General features: G+C 49.0%; 6 protein-coding genes across 12 annotated transcripts; 1 reads left to right on the plus strand and 5 right to left on the minus strand.

Moving 5' to 3' along the window:
• Nucleotides 1–82: 82 nt before the first annotated feature.
• LOC9631035 (mitogen-activated protein kinase 5) lies at nt 83–3,318 on the plus strand. The gene is made up of 16 exons (XM_024664109.1): nt 83–385; nt 505–605; nt 650–746; nt 810–888; nt 956–1,066; nt 1,122–1,206; nt 1,259–1,345; nt 1,396–1,466; nt 1,536–1,560; nt 1,612–1,679; nt 1,728–1,797; nt 1,845–1,946; nt 2,059–2,184; nt 2,233–2,346; nt 2,402–3,068; nt 3,159–3,318. The coding sequence occupies exons 1-15, from the start codon at nt 334–336 to the stop codon at nt 2,924–2,926; spliced, it is 1,713 nt and encodes a 570-aa protein (XP_024519877.1). The 5' UTR covers nt 83–333; the 3' UTR covers nt 2,927–3,068; nt 3,159–3,318.
• LOC9630991 (aspartyl protease family protein 2) lies at nt 3,248–5,254 on the minus strand. Its single transcript, XM_002990320.2, has one exon. The coding sequence runs from the start codon at nt 4,897–4,899 to the stop codon at nt 3,361–3,363; it is 1,539 nt and encodes a 512-aa protein (XP_002990366.2). The 5' UTR covers nt 4,900–5,254; the 3' UTR covers nt 3,248–3,360.
• A 529-nt stretch (nt 5,255–5,783) lies between these two features.
• Nucleotides 5,784–10,527, minus strand: LOC9631038 (3-oxoacyl-[acyl-carrier-protein] synthase, mitochondrial). 6 transcript variants are annotated; one of them, XM_024664161.1, is made up of 23 exons: nt 10,415–10,527; nt 10,141–10,370; nt 9,969–10,070; nt 9,812–9,883; nt 9,673–9,759; nt 9,467–9,618; nt 9,313–9,393; nt 9,228–9,261; nt 9,119–9,185; nt 8,993–9,069; nt 8,878–8,938; nt 8,743–8,825; nt 8,622–8,693; nt 8,235–8,562; nt 8,102–8,131; nt 8,032–8,046; nt 7,877–7,966; nt 7,337–7,706; nt 7,049–7,275; nt 6,907–6,983; nt 6,684–6,803; nt 6,145–6,603; nt 5,784–6,075 (listed from the first exon to the last, which is right to left on the minus strand). In XM_024664161.1, the coding sequence occupies exons 1-14, from the start codon at nt 10,524–10,526 to the stop codon at nt 8,392–8,394; spliced, it is 1,401 nt and encodes a 466-aa protein (XP_024519929.1). In that variant the 5' UTR covers nt 10,527; the 3' UTR covers nt 5,784–6,075; nt 6,145–6,603; nt 6,684–6,803; nt 6,907–6,983; nt 7,049–7,275; nt 7,337–7,706; nt 7,877–7,966; nt 8,032–8,046; nt 8,102–8,131; nt 8,235–8,391. The 6 variants fall into 6 exon arrangements, with proteins under 6 accessions (XP_024519929.1, XP_024519926.1, XP_024519928.1 ...); XM_024664158.1 differs by having other exon boundaries at nt 6,684–6,983; XM_024664160.1 differs by having other exon boundaries at nt 7,049–7,706.
• A 41-nt stretch (nt 10,528–10,568) lies between these two features.
• On the minus strand, nt 10,569–12,639 carry LOC9631039 (growth arrest-specific protein 8 homolog). Of its 2 annotated transcripts, none has more exons than XM_024664105.1 (9): nt 12,400–12,639; nt 12,222–12,341; nt 11,885–12,159; nt 11,740–11,820; nt 11,508–11,687; nt 11,299–11,448; nt 10,967–11,251; nt 10,779–10,910; nt 10,569–10,713 (listed from the first exon to the last, which is right to left on the minus strand). In XM_024664105.1, the coding sequence occupies exons 4-9, from the start codon at nt 11,797–11,799 to the stop codon at nt 10,609–10,611; spliced, it is 912 nt and encodes a 303-aa protein (XP_024519873.1). In that variant the 5' UTR covers nt 11,800–11,820; nt 11,885–12,159; nt 12,222–12,341; nt 12,400–12,639; the 3' UTR covers nt 10,569–10,608. The 2 variants fall into 2 exon arrangements, with proteins under 2 accessions (XP_024519873.1, XP_024519874.1); XM_024664106.1 differs by having other exon boundaries at nt 11,736–11,820.
• A 20-nt stretch (nt 12,640–12,659) lies between these two features.
• On the minus strand, nt 12,660–16,030 carry LOC9631190 (nuclear pore complex protein NUP93A). Its single transcript, XM_024664103.1, has 15 exons — nt 15,909–16,030; nt 15,753–15,844; nt 15,636–15,702; nt 15,516–15,575; nt 15,365–15,454; nt 15,065–15,319; nt 14,913–15,008; nt 14,726–14,860; nt 14,620–14,673; nt 14,479–14,562; nt 14,332–14,418; nt 13,397–14,284; nt 13,156–13,346; nt 12,811–13,102; nt 12,660–12,759 (listed from the first exon to the last, which is right to left on the minus strand). The coding sequence occupies exons 1-15, from the start codon at nt 16,011–16,013 to the stop codon at nt 12,682–12,684; spliced, it is 2,574 nt and encodes an 857-aa protein (XP_024519871.1). The 5' UTR covers nt 16,014–16,030; the 3' UTR covers nt 12,660–12,681.
• A 14-nt stretch (nt 16,031–16,044) lies between these two features.
• Nucleotides 16,045–18,759, minus strand: LOC112342387. The gene is made up of 3 exons (XM_024664104.1): nt 18,609–18,759; nt 16,500–18,514; nt 16,045–16,436 (listed from the first exon to the last, which is right to left on the minus strand). Exons 2-3 carry the CDS (start codon nt 18,444–18,446, stop codon nt 16,086–16,088), a joined length of 2,298 nt encoding a protein of 765 aa, XP_024519872.1. The 5' UTR covers nt 18,447–18,514; nt 18,609–18,759; the 3' UTR covers nt 16,045–16,085.
• Nucleotides 18,760–19,104: the final 345 nt, after the last annotated feature.

Below are 19,104 nucleotides of genomic sequence, written 5' to 3' on the forward strand. Positions count from 1 at the left end.
TAGGGCTCCAACTTAAAATATGTGAATGTAAAAGGGAACGAAAATGCAAAGCCCTAATAGTCCACGCACGTGGCGAGTTATTCGCTTGGCGATCCAACGGTGGCCACCAGCCCGCCCGTCAATTTGGAGATCTTCGAGCCTGGCAACACGACGACGCGAGGTCTTTGTTCTTCGGAGGACTACCCGGCGCGAAATTTCTCCTGCTTCTCCTTCGATCTTCTCTTCTCCGCGGATCTCTTGATTCATGAGCCTCGCTGCCGCGAGATTGATGATTTCGGGAGCTGTGAGGCGCGGCGGCATCGAATTCCGTGTGATTCTTGTCCAGGGTTTTGGATGGAAGCTCCAGCTCCAGGCGTGTACAAGATCTGCGGCAAGCTCTGGAATGGTACGCTCTAGATTCTCGCTGCTTGCTACATTGGCCATGGCGATCGATCCGGCGCTCGAAATTTCCCAAAATCTGGCATAGATTTCGATGTTTTCATGCTTGGATTTCGTGTCGCGCAGTCGGCCCGAGGTACCGGCTCCACGAGCACATAGGATCTGGATCTTATGGAGATGTTTGCCGTGCCACCGATTGCCAGGCTTCGCTCACTGTGGCTCTCAAGGTACGAGCTCTTGGAAAAATTATAGCTCGATGGTTTTCTTCCAGAGAGTTGGAGATGTTCTTTGCTGTCCTCTGTTGGCCAAGAGAGTTCTCCGCGAAGTGTGTATCATGCGACGTTTATCCCATCGATATGTCATCACATGTAAGCCAGTTTTCCTTACTTTTTCTTTCCTTTTTGCTATAGTTCTCATTGTTCCCTTTTTAGTGACGGATGTTTTTATAAGTATGTCCATGGAAGTCTCTGGCGGAATCGATCTGTATATCGCGACCGAGTTTGCTGACGGGTTCGTCGAGTATTTCTCTTTTTCACAGTCTATCGTTTGACGCGTTTTGTCCGGGATTTGTTTACAGCGGTGACATGTATCATTTGCGAGAACCATTAACGCCACAACATGTAAAGTTTTTGATGTGGCAGTTGCTCACTGGCATGAGCTATATCCATTCATGCCGTGTTTGGCACAGGTACAGAAGCTCACTTTTAGCGAATGAAACTTGCGCTGATTCTATGGAGTCACAGGGACTTGAAGTCCGAGAACATACTTTTGATGGCCGATATGTCCGTTAAAATCTGTGACTTTGGCCTTTCACGGTCTGCCGAGGAGGTAAAACTAAGATAGTCACGGGCTAGAAATCTGAAATCACCTTCTTTTGCAGTCCGCAAATACAGATTTTCAGACTGGAATCACAAGCGGGAGAATTTTGAATGGTCGTAAGTCCCTGACCAGGCAATACACGAAGATGGTAATATCTTCTTCCGCTTGTGTGACCACGGCATTCTGAAACCGCAACAGGTTGTCACTCCCAGCTATCGAGCACCTGAAGTTATCATGTCCCGTGGCCAATACAGTTCTTCCATTGACATGTAAGTACTCGAGGCTGCAATTTACACACCCGTAGGCTGAAGAGAAATTTTTTTTTGCTTTTTATGCAGATGGTCACTTGGTTGTATTTTCTGGGTAAGTGTTAGCAGCAACGATATCACGATTTTAAATGCTTGTTTTGTGCAGGAATTGTTGATACGGTCCATCAATCCAAATATGACGGGTCCTCCACTGCGGCCTTTGTTTGGTGTCCGGTAAACACTAGCTATTCAAGTGTTGATTCTCAAGAATGTGCAAACCAGGGAAGAACCAGTAACACCAGGACAAGGAGTGAGCTACACCACTGATGGACACTCTCCTCTTCATGAGCAGGTTCTTACTCTTGTAATTGTTCTTTTTTCTGACGCGCGAAACTGCAGTTGGATGTTATCTTTAACGTTATTGGAACTCCTGGATGGAGCGACATCGAGAGCGTTCCGAGCGAGTCCTGGAGATCGTACTTGAAACATCTACCGGGAAGAGTAAGTAGTCTCTTCAAGTTGTAGTGATTTTCTATCTTTTTCTATGTGTTCGTCTTTTTTGTGTGAGGGGTCTTGGATTCTCACGGCATTCTGACTCTTTCCATATTTTCAGGCAGGAAATCTGACTGAACAATTGTTAGGATACGTCGATCAAGAAGCTTTGGATCTTCTTTTCCGGATGCTTGCCTTCAATCCTGGTCGAAGGTGCACTGCCGAGGAAGCACTCTCACATATTTATGTAAGTAATCGTTTATATTTTGCCTTCTCATACAAGTATTCTATGTAGTTCAAGGGACTAGAGAGGTCAAATGGACTTTTGCCGCCTGCATTCGAAGCCACTGCTCCAGGAGAATCCCTCTGGAACATCAAGGATCCTGCGGTAGCCCTGGATATTCTAGAGGTTCGTAACTCCACAATAGCATACGACTTTCATGTTTAATGTGTTGTAAACGCAGAGAGAGCTAGAGGCGTCTGTCTACGAAAAAGATGGTGGCCGACAGAAACTGGAAAGCCTTCTTCAGCAAGAAATAGTGCAGCAAAGGCAGCAAGAACTGTTTCGTCACTCGTTGGAGTATCTGAGGCAAAATGCGGTGCCACTCTCCTCCATTCTTCCTCCTCCACCGTCACAGCCCGACTTCCGAGGTCAAGGTTCTACGAGAAGCGTTCTACTATATGGCGACGAGATCTTAGGATCCATGCAGAAGAATCTTCCGCCAGTTCCGATGACTACACGGGTGACACGAAGTTCTGCCGCTGCCGCTGCCGCTGCTGCTGCTGCTGCTGCCATCAACGTTGAAAAATCTTCGCAAGCGAGGGCCATGCGAAGTAATAAAGCGCCGAGGGAGTTACGGACACATCAGGCAGTGGTGAACGAGGAACCCAACCAGACAGAGGGTCTTCCTCGACGATCGCCACGTCTGCGAGATCTACAAGCCGGTGATCTTCCCCACCGAAAGAGACTTTGTCTCAAAGCTGGCTGACTAGCAACTGGATGACACGATACAGTACTAGCAAACAGAGAGCCGACTCTGGATTCGAGCATCATCGTGTAGCAGAAGAACAGTGTTGAAGCCTGATAGAGCCGAGGAAATCCTCCCGGAAATGACAAATGGCTTCAAACAGGTACACTGCTGCTTCCCTGCTATTGTGATACTTGTCTGCTTCCTTCGTTTGTTTTCTTTCGCTTTGATACCACATGGATTTCTGATACAGGAAGGAAACATGGCCGCCGCGAAAGGACAGACAACAGAAACAGTTTTCTTCTCGAGTGAAAGTTAAGAAGGCTGTTATGAATGTGTACAAACGATCGATCGCTTCTGAGGTATATTGATTTTCATGGATTGCTCAAACAAACTTCGTGTTGTTTTCTGGAGATTTTTTTTTTCTCTTCTTCCTCGGCTATGGAAGAAAGAAGCTAGCTAGTACACTGGTCAGGTGCGATTCCCATTTGCTCCTTCTGGTTATCAATCGAGATTCTAAACGTTTGCTGCTGGACATTTCCGATGATGCTGAAGGCCTCCTCCTCAGGAGCGAAGGCCAGGCAGTACGTCCCCTCGTCATCCACATTGACGAGAATTCCATCGGCTGGAAGCGGCATCGAGGCACCACCATCGAAGTCGAGAACCACAGCAGGCAGGGTGGCCGTCTTCATGGATGAGAGATCATAGCAGGTGTCGAAGAGAGAGATCCCGGGGGCCGAGGGGAAAGTTACCAGCGACCGAAACGCATCGCGTAAAGCAGTGTAAGCCGGGGTGGTGAGCCTGGAGATGGCGGTGCCAGAGTCGACGATCACACCACCAGTGCCTCTGGAACCCATGGCAAACGCATCCGGGGGGATGTTCACAGGCGAGCCGGCAACTCTGATCCTCGCGAGCCCAACGTAGTAGTACGTATCCAGCCGCCGGTTGGGAAGCAGCTTGGTGAAGCGAGCTTTCTCCGGGACAGCGCTGGGACCGAAAACGAGCGACGCAGCTATGGCGGACTCCCTCCTGGGAAGGCAGTAGGAGAAGACGCTAGCGTAGGAGGTCCCCGTCTGGGATGGAAACGAGAGTGGTCCTCGTCCCAGGCCGAGCAGCCCCGCGGCGCCGTGGAAGAGCCCCTGGTTGTTCCTGCCGCAGCCCATGGCGACGCTACGCACGGCGTGCTCGCCGAAGGAGAGCGTCTCGGTGGAGAAGTCGCCGACGGTGAAGGAGCCATCGCCGTAGCTCACCTGGTACATACACTCGTTCTTGCGGCTGCAGCCTTTGATCTTGAGCTTGCCGCAGATGGAGCTGGCGCAGGCGAGAGGCTTGAACGAGGAGGAGAGCGAGGGGTTGAAGATGGGGTCCTGCTGGCGGTAGCACTTGCGGCAGGGAGAGCACTGGAGCCAAGAGACGTCGCTGCCGGTGTCCGCCACCATGTAGACGCTGCGAGCCGGCGTCCCGACTCCAATCCGAGCGAAGTAGTCGCCGCTGCCGCCAGCTATGCCAGAGATGAGTGGCGACGCGAATCCTCGTCGAGCTCCTCCGTGGCCTCGTCCTCCTCGTCCAGAGGCTAGCCCTGCTACTGCGAGAGACTCCGACTGGCCTGGGAGAGGATGGCGGAGGTCGGACTTGCGCCAGCCATTGGTGGCGAGGGCGATGGTGGCGGCGATGGCTTTGCTGCGGAGCTCGTCCTTGCGGAGGCGGGCGAGGAGGAGCTGCTTGGTGGTGGCGTTGCTTGGGCGGAGCGGGGAGGAAGGGGCGTCGCGGTGGAGCAGTGGGACGCTGAAGCTCAGCTCGTCCAGCGGCGCCTTGGCGGCGGTGGCGGCGGAGGCGGCGGCGGCTTCTTCTTGCTCCTCAACGGCTACGACTGGCGGCTTGGCGATTTGGAGCGTGACAAAGTCGGGCTGGCTGAAGGAGGAAGAGACCGCTAGAAGATTGAGGAGCAGCAGTAGCAGCAGCGGCAGCAGCGGTTCTAGAGCTCGTCTCCACATTGCTGGAAGAAGAGGAGGGAAGAAGAACAAGAAAAACAATCCAGCAACGAGTGCTACTACTACTACTCGCTCGCCTCCAAGAACAAAGAACACCGCCAACGATCTCAATCGAGCAGCTTTAAAGAATTCTCGCCTCTCTCGCCACTCCACAAGGGGACGACGAAGAGGAACGAACTAAACAATGTTTAATAGTGCATACATACATTGTTCTAACGGCTCGGCCCTGACCGTTGATGCTGACAATCCGACCGGTAACATGGCTCCACGAGGGCGGAATCAACGGTTCCTGTCGCGGCACCTCGGCGGCATATTCGTCGAGCACTAGCCATAACTTAATCAGGCTAATGAAACTTAAGCAAGCTGGAGACAATGGTCAAATTTTTTCTGAAAAAGAAGGCCCTTTGTTCTTGATGTTGGCTGTCTTTGTGACTGAAAGACACATTTGTTGGATGAATGCAATGCACCACCACACCCCTGCACACAACTTTGCTTCATAAAAACTTATAGTGAGGGACACATGAATTCGGTGCCCTGGTGTATTCTATTCATTAAAAAATCTTTGCTTTTCTAACACTGGAGTTCCTCCAAACAAAAACACCTTAGATTAGCCTCGAAAGATTCTCATAACCATATGTTATTTGGCACTGGGGTGGTTTTATACTTTTTACCTACTTTGTCTTTTCTTCTTCTGGCTCTCATCTCACTTTATCCTATTGAGATTTTATAGGTTAGAGTCCCATGCTCCTCAGTTGCGCTGTAAACATTTAAGTTATATAAATATCAATAAACATGAGAGTGATAATGTTCTACTCCCTGACTATGGTATAAGATATCACAGTTAGGATCTTATGTTTCTAGTAGATAATATTTACACACAGTATCAGTATTGGTAAAGATTAAATTTATTAAAACGCACAAAAAGAATTGAGTCCCCAGAAGTAGTGCTCTCTGTACACTCTACAGATATTTGCAATGCTTTTTTCACATGTTGCCAAGTGCGGGACTAAGTAGTGCTCTCAACGGCCTGCAAATGGCGATGTTGCTGCTGCTTGCCGAAAGAAAGGCTCAGTGGCCACTTGCACTTGTATCTGTTCTTGAGGATCCTGTCGATGCATTTGTGGAGAGAAAGAGTGCTGTGGTGGTGGTGGTGAGTCTTTTGCAAGGCTGATGAATCCTCTGGAAAAAACAAGAAGAAGTCTTAGCCCCAGAATCGAGAATCAAAGAGCTGAGAGCTTTCCTCTCTACCTTGAGAGAGTGCTGCTAGTGCATGGTGGTGGTGATGGCTCCTTTTCTTCTTCTTGAGCGTCCTTGGCCCAAGCCCAAACGCAATGCCGTTCTTGCTCCTGTAGCATTGGAGCTCCACGCTCTGGACGTGGCCGAGGAGGTCCCCCGTGTAGCTCAGTGCGTTTCTCTCCAGGCTCTGCACGATCCATCTCGCCTCCTGGCTCAGCTTGTTCCCGGCCGACTCCACCTCCGCTCCAATGCGACTCACAAACGCGTCCGCCTTGTTGCTCATCTTCTCAAGCGTCGCCACCGTCTTCATCACCATGTACACGAGCGCTAGTGTCAGCATCCCCAGCCACAAATCATCCATAGCTGTCGTCTCGATCCTCATGGTCGCTCTGCTCGGGGATTCGGAGGTGGTCGTGGAAGAATTTGCTCGGGACTCGATCGATGATAGAGTTGATCGTGGAACTTAGTAAGCTTGCAAACAAGAGGGGGAAGAAGAAGTGATCAGCGACGGATCGATCGACCTTCTAAAACTCTGGACGAGCAAGCCGAACCTGGAAAGAGTGTGCTGCGGAGCAGAAACCTTTATACGGCGAGAGCCCGGCCGACCGGTCTTTGTTTTCGCGCACTCTCCACTCATGTCTACTTCAGAAATTGGCTGCTAATCGAATCTCCTGGAAAAAAAATACCGTGAGGCTGGACCACAGGGTAATATAGATTAATCACAAGATCGCTCGCATGGCGATCTCCTCCCTTAAAAATCTGCCAAAGGCTTACCCTCCATTGGGACTCTCAGACTTTTGGACCGCCACTCAAGCCGGACGTGTCGCTCAACCAGGCCCTTTTACGGAGTCCTGCCACACCCAAACACTCAAAACTTCGTTTGTCTCCAAGGAAGGAAGAAATGACCACTACTTACTTGGGCAAAGCTTTGCAAACCTTTGATTTCTTGATTCGGTGGGTCTGGCAAATTCCTCATGGGGAAAAAAAATCTTTGTACGCATTCCCTTTTCAATGATGGAAAACGAGCCTTGGAGAACGTTTGAGCTGTATCCCAAAAGCACCGGCTCTGAATGCTTGGCAAAGATTCTTTGCTTGGACAACCGGGATCGATGGTTTTCTTTGTTTGTTTTTCCAGCTTGCATTCTAAACGTGACGGCACCAAAGAGCGACGTATGGATTGTATGGAAAATACGAACACACGAACCTTCTATGAAGCTCTTTAGCAAGTTCGCGTCGGGAGCTCCATAGCGACGCGTGGAAACTTCAAAGTACTGTATGAGAACGCTTGCCAAAAGGTAGAACCTCTGATAACTGGAAATCCCAGACAATCAATCCAGCGCGAAAAGGCAATTAGAACAGCGTGGATTCCATAAGAGTCGGGGTTGGAACTTATCTGTCTGTGATGTCGATTGGGAAGACAATTCTCTCCAATCTACACCTTTGTTGTTGCATTATTTGCGAGTCACACCATGATGATGTCTAGGCTCTCTCTTTCAGTTGCATAGCTGCTGAGCTCCGGGAGAACACCACAAACGCATTTGTTCTCTTCCTCCAAGTGCATTTGACAGGACTACCTGAGAATAGACATCAAAATCATCATAGAAAATCCGATCAGGTAGAATCGCATCGATTCAAAGCTGGTGTGCAGGACTTTAACAAGGTACAAGCTTACGTAATAGGATAGATATTACCTCTACAGCACCTAGCCCTCTCGAAACCAATTCAAGACAAACATAAGCCATACCTTGGTCGAGGGAGACACGGTCTTTGAAAACTTAAGTGCTGATTTCTTGAGCCTCAGCCGATTAACACGATGTAAGCCATAGTAAAGTATCTGTCATACCTCAAGGTGTCTATCATCGGACTGAAATATATGTCCTAGCAAGAACCAAAGCATACCTCTAAAGACAAGTCCTGCATTCATGAACCATGTTAGCACAGGAAAGTGTAGAGTTATAAACAAGCTTACATAAGTACGACGAAAGCTAATTGCGACTTCCTGAAAAATCACAAAGGAACCAAACTCATCAGGGGCATTGAAAGTGTCTAAAGCGATAGAAATCTGCAAGATCGCTACCCAAAGCTGTGGAAGCTACATTTACCTGCTTGATTCGCAGGAGATCGCTGGAGAGGCTACGTACTTAACATATTGCTTCGAGCAATGGCTAACGAGTCCCCAGGAACACAAACGGACTGTGATACCATGAACTTTTGAGTCATTTTGAGAGAATCCTCTCCAGTCTGGAATGTTGTTGTTTTCTAGTGACTCGGAGGAGAGGTGAACACCAGGGATGCATTCGTTCCTCCAAAGCCAAATGAATTTGACAAGACTGCGTGAATGGACATAGCCTTTGTAGAGCCGATGGGTACAAAGCCGTCGTGGAAAACCCGATCGGGTAGAATCAGATTCAAAGTTGGCGGAGCTTGCCCCTGAGAAAAAATTTCACGACGAACGTAAGGTTACATGGGGAACTAAGGTACAGGCTTACGTGATGTAGCGCCAAAACTGAGAAGATCGCCTCTACGGCTCCAGCAGCCCCTAGGAGGTGTCCAGTGGCTCCCTGCAAACCAATATAAATAAAGCTCAGTGGAGTCCCAGAAGCGCCATACCTTGGTCGAGGAAAACGCAAGGTTTCCAGTTACTGCATGCTCCTTAAATACAGTTTTGATGGCCACAGCCTCAACTTTGTCACCTATGCTTCAAATCAACAAGCTTTAAAAGAGCAGCAGGAATCTTTGTCATACCTCGCGGAGTCGATGTTGCGTGAGCATTGACATAATCGATTTCATTGGGTTTCAGTCCGGACTAACATGAAATCGAGGTTAGATCTGGGTTTCGCTAACAAGAACGGAAGCTCACTTGCTGCAAAGCTCGATTCATAGCCAGAACAGCTCCTTTCCCATCTTCAGACGGTTGAGTGATGTGGTGGCCGTCACCTGGAAAACACAATATGTTAGCAACAGCATAACCATAGTGACGAGGTACCCGACATCCCATATCCACGGATTTCCGCGTACATTTTTGCTCCTCGTCTTTTTGCATGCTCATATTCCTAGAAACAAATCAGAAGTGTTTTTCTCAATACAAATCTTACCTCAAGAATCATAATGCCCGCACCTTCTCCAATCCTATACTTACACGAGTTAGCCTCAAACACAGAAACATCCGCACTCACTTACACAAAACCTTCACGATCACTGTCGAATGGCCGTGAAGCACGTTCGGGACATGCGTTGAATCTAGTACTTAACGCCTTTGCTCTGGGCAAGATAAAAGAATAGAAGAGCATTATATATAATGTCACTAAGAAAACGATTGCAAACACCTGCAAACCTGGAAAAGCCCGCTAGTGAAAGCGCATCGATGCTGGCCTCCGTTCCACCTGCAATCATAACATCTGCATCTCCGAATCGAACCATTCTGAATGCATCTCCAATTGAATGAGCACCACTCGCGCATGCAGTTACTGCCGCATGGTTGGGCCCCTGACAAGAAAAATAGTTTTCATACGCACAGGGACTAAAGATCTTTCCTCCCACCTTCAGCTTATACTTTATGCTAACATTTCCCGCGGCCATGTTTATCAAGATGCGAGGAACGAAATAAGGACTTAATCTGTTACTCCGCTGGCGGCATACAAACAAGGTAGGCACAAACAAAACCGATGGAAAAACTCACATAATCACGAATGAGCTGGGCCGCCTCCAAAACATCAGTTATACACCCGATGCCACCACCTATTGCCACACCCTAGAGAATTAAGACAGAACCATTACGTTCTTCTCAATGCTTGAGATGAAGAAAAAAGAAATCGCGCGTAAAAAGAAAAAGCTACCGTTCTTTCGCTGGCCTCATCACTCTCGGAAGGATTCCAATCCGCGTCAGAAAGAGCCTCAGCAGCAGCACACATTGCGTAAGCAATGAAGGGAGCAAACTTCTGCTCAGTAGAAGAAGGAAAAAAAAAAGAAGCGTTAACAAAGTATGAACTCGAAATTCCAGAAGCCTACCTTCTCGGACATCCACACATTTGCTTTGAAATCCCCGAGTCCCGTGCCGTAGGGAACAGCAGCCACGACATGAGAAGGAAGATTATTCATTACCGCGGCGCGAATCGTTTCATCTTCGTGTTCCAGCCTCAAATCATCTTGTTTGAGCGCGCGCACACCGCATTTCCGGTTGAGAAGCCTCTCCCAAGCGTAATCTACTCCACATCCCAGCGGCGATACCAATCCTAATCCTGCTCAAAACAGTTTTTCATCGATTCTCTTGTGAAATCCTTACCGGTAACAACGACGCGCCGCTGCAAGAGGATCGGAGGCTCTCCAAAATCCTTGATCGACGAGGACACAGTGCCCGCGGCTCTCGCGCGCTTCACGGAGAGAAATCTCCGCATTCCCGAGCCCTAAACCCTAAGCCCCAGGACACACGTGGCATAAGCTAAGTAAAACAGGTGGTTAGATTATAGCCGTTGAGTTTCAAAGCTGGATCTTTGATAGATAGTAAGGCAAGCCCATCTCTTGCAAGGGGACGCCCAACGCCGCTAGTTTAACCTCGAAAGCCTTGACGATAGAATCGTGTGCCTGGAAGAATTTGCGAAGAATGAGAAGAGTTGTCCTACAAAGAAGCTAGAATTAAAGCTCGTTACCTTTGTAACTCTTCCAAGCTCGTAATAGAGAGACTTGATTTGCTGGTTCTTGGTTTCTAACACCTTGTCAAACTTGTAGTCCACTTTACCGGGTTGGAGTTTCCCGGCGAGTGATTCACCAAGTTGAGCCTCCTGAAAATTTATAAAATGAGAGAGAAGATCACTAAAAGATGTACTAGATCAAGTACCTTCTTTTCCAATTGTTCTTGGACAACATGGAGCTTCTTTTCCAAGAGCATGCTCTTAAGGCCACACTTCTGTTGGACATCGAAAATGCAAGACTCGAACCTGGCGTAGAGATCGTCTTTATCTTCTTGAACCTGGAGAGGGAGTATAAGTTCGTCATGACGAAGTATTGCTTGCTTTGCCTTGTCCATTTTCTCTTGTAGGCTCCGGTACTGCCATTCAAGATGTTTTATCTGTTCGAGGGTGTCGGCGTAATGAACTCTCAGCTGTTGGAGCGCTTGCCTATCCTGGTTGAAGTTCAAGAGCTAAAAGTCCACCAAAGATTAAAAATTACCTTTTCCAAGACTTGAATGTGCTTGCGAAGTACATCCAGTTCTTTCAGGGCCTTCGTCAGGGGCTCCATTGAATGCTTGTTTTCCTGCGCAATCTCGTACATGAATTTCTCGTTTGCTTGCTCCTTCTTTTTCATGTCTGTAATGTCTTCCTACAGGCAACGAAGCGGCAATTATAGCGAATACGACAGCTTGACGAGATGTTTGGCACCTTGAGCGTCTTGATGAGATCTAAGTTGTTCTGCGTGATGTCATTGTAGTAGAATTTAATATCCGCAAACGCTTTTTCGTGCTTCTTCATGAGCTCAATAATATGCTGATTTTTTCGTTCTTCGATCTCATGAACTTCCTGCTTCTTTCGGAGTTCCGAGTCCTCCTCGATTTTCTTGCACTGCACACGTAGACAGAGTGAGCAAGCGCCTGATCAAACCGCACTCACCGACTTTTCTTTCATTACTCTGAACCAAGTCCTTAGCCTTCGCGTCATACTCTTGCCTGATCATGCTAATTTCTTTGGCGTGATCCTGATTGCACACCGCTCAGCCACAAAAAAAAAAAAAAAAAATCATTTTGAATTGCGCTACTCACCAGCTTGAGCTGTCTGATCGTATCTTCGTATCCAAGCTCCACCTCCCTGACCTTAGATTTTAAAAGACGCTGTTCATCCCTACAAAAGTCCGAGCCTTTACGAGATATGATATGCAACGCGTTTTTTTCACACAAAAGAAACCTTACAAGAGCTGATGCTCTCGCGTTGCGGCTTGTTCAGCAAACAGCTTCAACGCGATCTCATTGTCACCTTTCACTGCCCCTATGATACCTTGCTGCTCGTACTGAAGATGTCTGGTCTTTTGATTGAAAACCTGGGAGAAAAAAAAGAGAAAATGAGATAGAATCATCCAGAGAATAGTCATCCTCTCCCTACCTGCATTTGCACCCGATGCCTTTCCTCGATGCCCTGGATGTCATGATCTTTAATGAACAGCACCGCTTTGCATTGGTCAACTTCCTTCTTTTTGAGTTCATAGAATGTGTTGAGCTTGTCCTGGAAACGTAATGAGTTTAAAACGCAAGGAAGAAAAGTGTAGAGTAAGTATGATTACACGCTCAATCTGGACACGGTTGCGTGCCCGTTCCTCCTTTTCCTTTTCGGCATTTAGAGCACGAATTTTGCCTTCGAGCTCCTGTGTGCTGGGGGCAGCAGCAGCCTCTTCCACAGCCGGCGCGGGCTCCTTACCTTTGGGCGCCATGGAATTCTAAACTGCAAAACCTACGAGTGTTGCTTGAGAGCTCATCCCCAAGCAACGTGGCCGGCTGAAGCTGATGTGGCCAATACAGTTATGTGTCTTTTTCCGAGAACAAAGGAAGAAAAGAGCAGACTTACATTAAAGCATTCGAGCGACTTGCTCGTACAGATCGTGCGGCCAATTTCTGGGCACGGTGTTTGCAACAAATTTGGCGATCTGCGCAGACAAAACTGTTAATCGTTTCGCGAAAGCAAGAAACTGGTTTACCTTAGCCTTGAGAGTGCGCATATGGCCATCTCTATCGGGAACATTATCAAGGCAGATCAAAGCCGCCTTGAGAAGATCAGGCACACAAGCTTGAACAGGAGGAGATATGCTTCTCAGGTCTTCGGCACTCTTTTCCGGTGTCCATGGAGTCAGTGGAAGAAATGACAGCCTGGGAAGCTCAGCGATCGCGTCCGGATATCTCCCCAGGCGAAACAGTTTGTGGAACGCTACGATTCCTTCAAGTTGCCGGAAGGAAACTTGCTGCTCTGTTACTTGTTCAGCCTCTCGCGAGCTGCAAACTCATGAAATTGTTAGTAGCCAAAATCACGACCAAATGGCCGGTACCTTCCAGTTCCGCTTCCAGCTTGCTTTTTGTAAGTCTCCGCAATGTCGTTCCCAGCAAGGATAAGGCCTGCAACTTTGGCCTCTCCATCTGCACGGCCAGTGGCCAGTGCGCAGATTGCCTCAGAAAGCCTGCGAGTTACTATTTCTAGAGCCATTGCAAAGGCTCCAACACGTTTCAGCAACTCGATAGCCTGGAACAAAAATTAAAAATCAATACAGACTCGACGAATTGCTACTTTACCTTCTCGTAAAGGCCTGACTCTTGAGCATGTCGTGCAGCTTCAAGTAACATCTGCTGCTGCATAGTGGGATCGGGCAAAAACCTTCTCAACGCACCTTCCGACCCGATGCCGTTTGAGCCTAGCAGAAGTGCAATACCACCATCTCTTAGAAGAAGCTCGATGAGTAGCTGCTTCAACATCATGTTCCTTTGCCTCTGCTGATCATTACTGTTCTGTCCGCTCCAGGAAATAGCGCCACCTCCAATGGCAGCAGCAGCCTGAACGTAGTACTCCAAAGCCGTCGCAAGGTTGTTTTGCCGGACATATGAAAGTCCATAGTGTCGGATGATGCTTGTGATTTCTCCAACCGGACTCATTGTTCCAGGCTTTGCTTTGTTCGACGCGCCTTCTGAAAGGACACCATGGTCTGCCAAAGCAATGGCTATATGCACACCGTCTATATGGTCCCCGTCGTTGCTGATCTCTCTTGTAAGATAAAGGATGGCCGCCTGGAGTTGTAAGCTTAATAGCAGAACGTAAGGATAGACCAAAGGATCTTTGCCGTTCTTAGTATAGTAAGATGGCTCGAATTTGGTCAGGTAGTTCTGCAAATCCTCCAAAGTATAAGGTACTAATCCATCTTGGGGTGCTGGACCGCAGTCCCGAGTAATAGAAAGCATAAACCACATAAAGTCCTCGATCGTAGTGAATAGCACAGGAATGTCCCGTAGAAGACGTTCAGCTTGCTGCCTGCTACCGGAAAGAACAGCATATAGAAGCATTTTCTTCTTATCGTATCCAGCACGACCTGGCCTGTCCCCAATCCGTGCCATTTTTTCACATTCCTCAAAGGCGGCCGTTGCAGTAGCAGAAGATACTGCTCCTCCCGTGGCGATCCACTCCGTAAGCTGCAAGTTTGCTAATCAGTAGCAGCGCAATAGAAGTTTAAACGTACCAGTGGAGCATACGAACGGCTAGCTCTAGACGACTGCGCCACAAGTTTGGCTTCCTCATAATAACCAGATCGGAGGCAAAAATAAATCTGCAAAACCAGTCACACAATAATCTGCTCAGTTGTTCGAACTAATTGTTTTAGCAGTACCTGGTACCAAGTAGTATCAATTGGCGGTTGCCTATGTGTATCAGTAGCATCGAAGTCTAACAAACCATAATCTCTTAGCCGGACCTAAAGAAACTCAAACACGTCAGGTAATCTTTTGACACAACTTAAGAAGATACGCACGCGCAAAAAAGCTCGTACACGTTGTAAGTTTCCAGTAGATCCTCCAAGTGCTGCCTGTTAGAATCCGTAAGCAAACATTACGTTCTTGCAACAGATCAAAGGTCACCTGAGCAGCATGACTTTGTATTGTGTCCAGCATATACTTTTCATGACCAGCTTCCAAATGGCGGCGGGCACCAAAAACCATTTTCATCTTTCTACTAAGATGAGATGGATATTCGAAGTCCTCACCTAAAAGAGACTGACAACGCGGACAAATGTAAGAATGCTTCAGTTCTAAAGAAACCGCATACCTGAAGGAGATACCAGATTTTGGCCATGTTCACAGATTTTGTACCCATTTTCTCATCAGCAAACGCCAAAAACGTGTCTTTCAGAGTGCTCGCAACCTGCAAAACATTACAAGAAAGATATCGTTGCACACCAAAAAATGTTGCATACATACCTTGAATGGTTCACTTCGTTCTCTTGCAGCATTAAGCTTCGCAACTGCTTCAGCGTACCCCGCAGCCTTTGCATTCACCACTTGCGACGGAGTTGATAGAAACGGGTTTGGTGCGCGCATATCAGGCAAAGCCTTCACCGCAGAAGAGTCGAGAACACCAGAAACACGACTGGCTTGTTTCCCGGGAGTGCCAGAAGAAAGTGGCAAGCGACTCAAGCTATTCAAAAACTCACGCTTCTCTTTTTGCCAGTCATCCTGTAGAAAGTTCCGTCAGATAGCGAATACTAAAACACGACGTACTTCCAGTGACTTCATCATGTAGTCATCAAAACTTCGAACGTTGTCTCTTTGAGAATTCAAAATCGCTGTAAGCATTGACATTTCATGCACCTAAGGCAAGAAAAAAAAACTGTGAAAAATCAGAAAGAAATCCGAAGCCAGTAGACCACACCTGCTGTAGATACTCCTCCACGGTCGTCGCTTCCACAGGGAAAACATCTTCGAAGCTTGTCTATGGAGAGAAAGAAAAGAAAAACAATCAGCTCTAAACGAAAAGTCTCAGTCGCCAAACCTTGAGCTCAAACGCCTTTAGCTCTCTGGCAAGTTGATCGGCATTTATGCCTTCTCTCGCTAGTAATCTATAGCAACACCCAAGCTGCTAAACCAGAAAAGAAAAATTCCCGCTTACCGAGTAGCGGCAATAGATTGGCCAGTGGCATCGTAGCGATTCGTCCGGGCCTTAAGCTGGCGCGAGAGAGACTCTAGCTGATCCAAGCTCCTCTGCGCAAGCAAGAGAGAAGCCCCGAGAATCAAAATGCAGGCCACAAACGCAAAGATTTCTTGCCTGGAGCGGTGGAAATGGCGCCGCCGGCGCGGCCGATTGCAGCAGCTGCGACGAGTTCTGGAGAAGATCCGCCCAGCTGCGCATGTCCTGAGAACCCCCCGCCATCGCGAGCGATAAACCCTAATGCCGCAAACCCTTAAACAAATGTTACTTCTTATTACTTGGAACGAGGAACGATCACACTCTCTCGACGAGAGACGAGGGCTCTGGACGACAGCCCAGGGAATAAACCCTGCGAATCTTTGGGAGGCCAGTGAGCGTCATAGCCTCCTGGAACGAAGAGCCGCGGAGAAGAAGCCTCGGGACAAAGTTCTTCTTTGACGAGTTTTTGGCCACTTCCACCGCGCCTTTGTTGCTTTCGTTCTCGTCTTTGGAACGTCCCAGCTTTAGCGGCTTCTTTCGACTGTGGAGCAAAGCCACGGCGGTTCCAAACGCTTGGAGCGTCGACAATGGCTGCTGGAAGCTCACAGAGAATGTATCGTCGTCATAGAGTGGCGACAATCTGAGAGCTACCTCGTGTTTCTTTGCCTGGCAAACAAACACAAACTTGAGCCACCAAAGAAAAAAACCAAAGCGTGTTTTTGAGCTTACCTGGAGCACTACGTTGATGCCACCACTTTGTTCTTGAGCAGCCTTTGCCGAGCACCTCAAAGTTTGCTGGTTTTCGAGTAGCACCAATCCACAACCCAAGTCCCAGCTTCCACAGTCGCATTTGCCTCCACCCCTCCACCTTTCGAGCAAAGGCAGCGGACCGGGGAGTCCGTAAGCCGGGCAGCCATGCTCGCCGGCTGGGAGAACCACCGTAAGGCTCATCTTCTCGTAAGTTTCTTCGACCAAGCCGGGAGCATTGTTTCTCTTGAGCCTGCTCTCCCAGCTACTAAGTTGGCTGTTGGTGCTGTTCGATCGCTTCTTCACTCCGATCGGAACTCTCGTCACCACCGCCGCGACCTCCACAAAACTCGTCCGGCTGGAGAAGCTCCCTCCCGTCTCCGACCCTCTGAACGAGAAAGAGTCGCCTAGCTTTGAGCCTTCCTTTCTGTTGTGCTTGAGAAATCCAACCGAGGACCAGTGCTTTCCCGGTGTGCCAGACTTCTCCGCTACTCGAGGAGACTCGGACGAGCTGCTCGTGACACAACCGGGTGATTCGCTCGGCGTTGCGTCCCACGAAGAAAAGCTGAGCCTCCTGCTGGAGCTGACAGCAAGTTGCTGCCGGGGGCTGCTCATCGCTACTTGATCTTTCCCACGGGCCTCGAACAGCACAAAGTCCGAGTCCAAGTAATGTCTGTTCCTCCCGCCGCGATCCATCTCGGGAATCACAGTGCTGAAGATCTTCATCTTGCCGAGGACTTCCACCGCCGGCTTGTCTTTCTTTCCCCACTGCCTCCACCCCGATCGCTCTTTTCCCTTGCACTTGTACGAGGAAAACACGAACACCTGGTCGCAAAGTTCCTGGTCCTCTGATATGTCCTGGCTTGCGGTCTTCGCGACGATCAACTCCTCTGTATCGTCCAGCCATAAGTTATAGCTGATGTCTCCATCTTTCGCTAGACACTGAAGAGACCCCTTGACGAACTTGGCCGGCATGATCGAAGAACTCCGCTGCTGCTTGATCGCAAAAGCTTGCTCGGGCAGTAAACGATGGCGGCTCGCTTTGGACGAAACCAGCACAAGCGACCGGCATGCTACCTCGGGAATAAAACTCGCTGCTCTCGCTGTGAAACGCTGCCTTTGGAAGAATTCCAGTTCCTTCTTCGTATCCTTCCCAGCAGTAGTAGTGGATGATGTCGATGATCCTTGGAAGACGTCGAAAGATTCGGCGCTTCTCGAGCCATTCCCGGAGGAATTCTTCTTCTTTGATCCACTGTTTCGTCTCGAGACTTTCATGTGAGCGTTGAAGAAATCAAACTTGCCAAAAACACTGCCAGCTGACTCGGTGCTTGGCGACGAGCATTCCACGAAAGAGTTTTCCAGCCTCCGCACTGTTCGTCGAAACCGGACGCTCCGCAACGCATCCAAGTTTCTTGGGTCGTCGTGATGCGAGCTTCTCTCATCGCTGCTCGCTACTGCCGAGTGAAAATCCGGTGAAGAGCTCGGGAGTGGCGATCGGAACGTCGAGCTGATCGTCGAGACGGGACTTGGCGGATGCCGGTGATCAAACACCGAGAAAGCGTTCGTCCTAGCACGACGGCCCAGCAGCGTACCTTGGGCCCGATCACTACTCTCGCAGGAATTGCAGCTCATCCTGGTATCATTCTGCCTCAGCGCTTCCTCCGCCTCCACGAGCACTTGGTCCTCGAGCCTGTCCAGGATTTGCAAGAGCTCCGAGCACGTCTCTCCTTGCGGCGAACACATGATGGCCGAGTTGAAATTCCTGAGGATGCGTGCAAACACGGACTGGTTGATCGCGGGAGAGATCTCTTTCAGCAGCTTGTTGGCATTCTCCAGGCAGTGGATTTCCCCCAAGAACTTGCGCAAGCGATGCTCCTGGCTTTCTTCTTCTCGCAGCTCGGGCTTCTTACTCGGAGAAATCACTTCCATAGCCGGGCCTCAGCTCTCCCATTTGGCCCCCGAGAAGAAGAAAAGCTCTGGATTTCCAGGAATCATCGCTGCATCGCAATGGAAAGAGAGAAATTTTAGGACCGCTCTGGCAAGAATGTCGATCGAAACAGCTTCAGTGCAAGAAACTCGCTAACGCCATACCTGATGATCACTGGATCGATCGGAAGAACAAACGCGGGCCCGCCATAGCTCCCTGGAAGAACTGCCGAGAAGTAAAATTTTCTCGATGGAGCTGGATCATCGGCGCCAGCGCCAAGCCGGTATCGGCATTGCTGCGATCGCTCGCTCGCTCGCTCGCTCGATCTACCCTTTTCCCTTTCCCTCCCAAGCGTTTCTTGAATTCAGGGCAAGGTAAAAATGCTTGTTACCGCGGAGGTAAAATCCGTGTCGTCGAGTAGAAACAATAGAAAAGTCAAGGTGAAAGTGAGCTTGACGGGCAGTGACGCGGCAATTGACGGCGGCGTGGTTGGGGCGTGGTTGGTTATATTCCAGGACGCCGTGAAGAATCATTGGCTCCCGGGCATCACATGATAAAAGTGACCGCCCGTCAAGAAGTGAACGTTAAGCTTCTTCACGCCCGTCGGGGTGTCCTTGTAACGAATTTTTGGGCCGTATGTGGCCATCAAAGATTACGGAT

Source organism: Selaginella moellendorffii, unplaced genomic scaffold, assembly GCF_000143415.4.
Source record: "Selaginella moellendorffii unplaced genomic scaffold, v1.0 SELMOscaffold_107, whole genome shotgun sequence".
NCBI classification, from domain to species: Eukaryota; Viridiplantae; Streptophyta; class Lycopodiopsida; order Selaginellales; family Selaginellaceae; genus Selaginella; species Selaginella moellendorffii.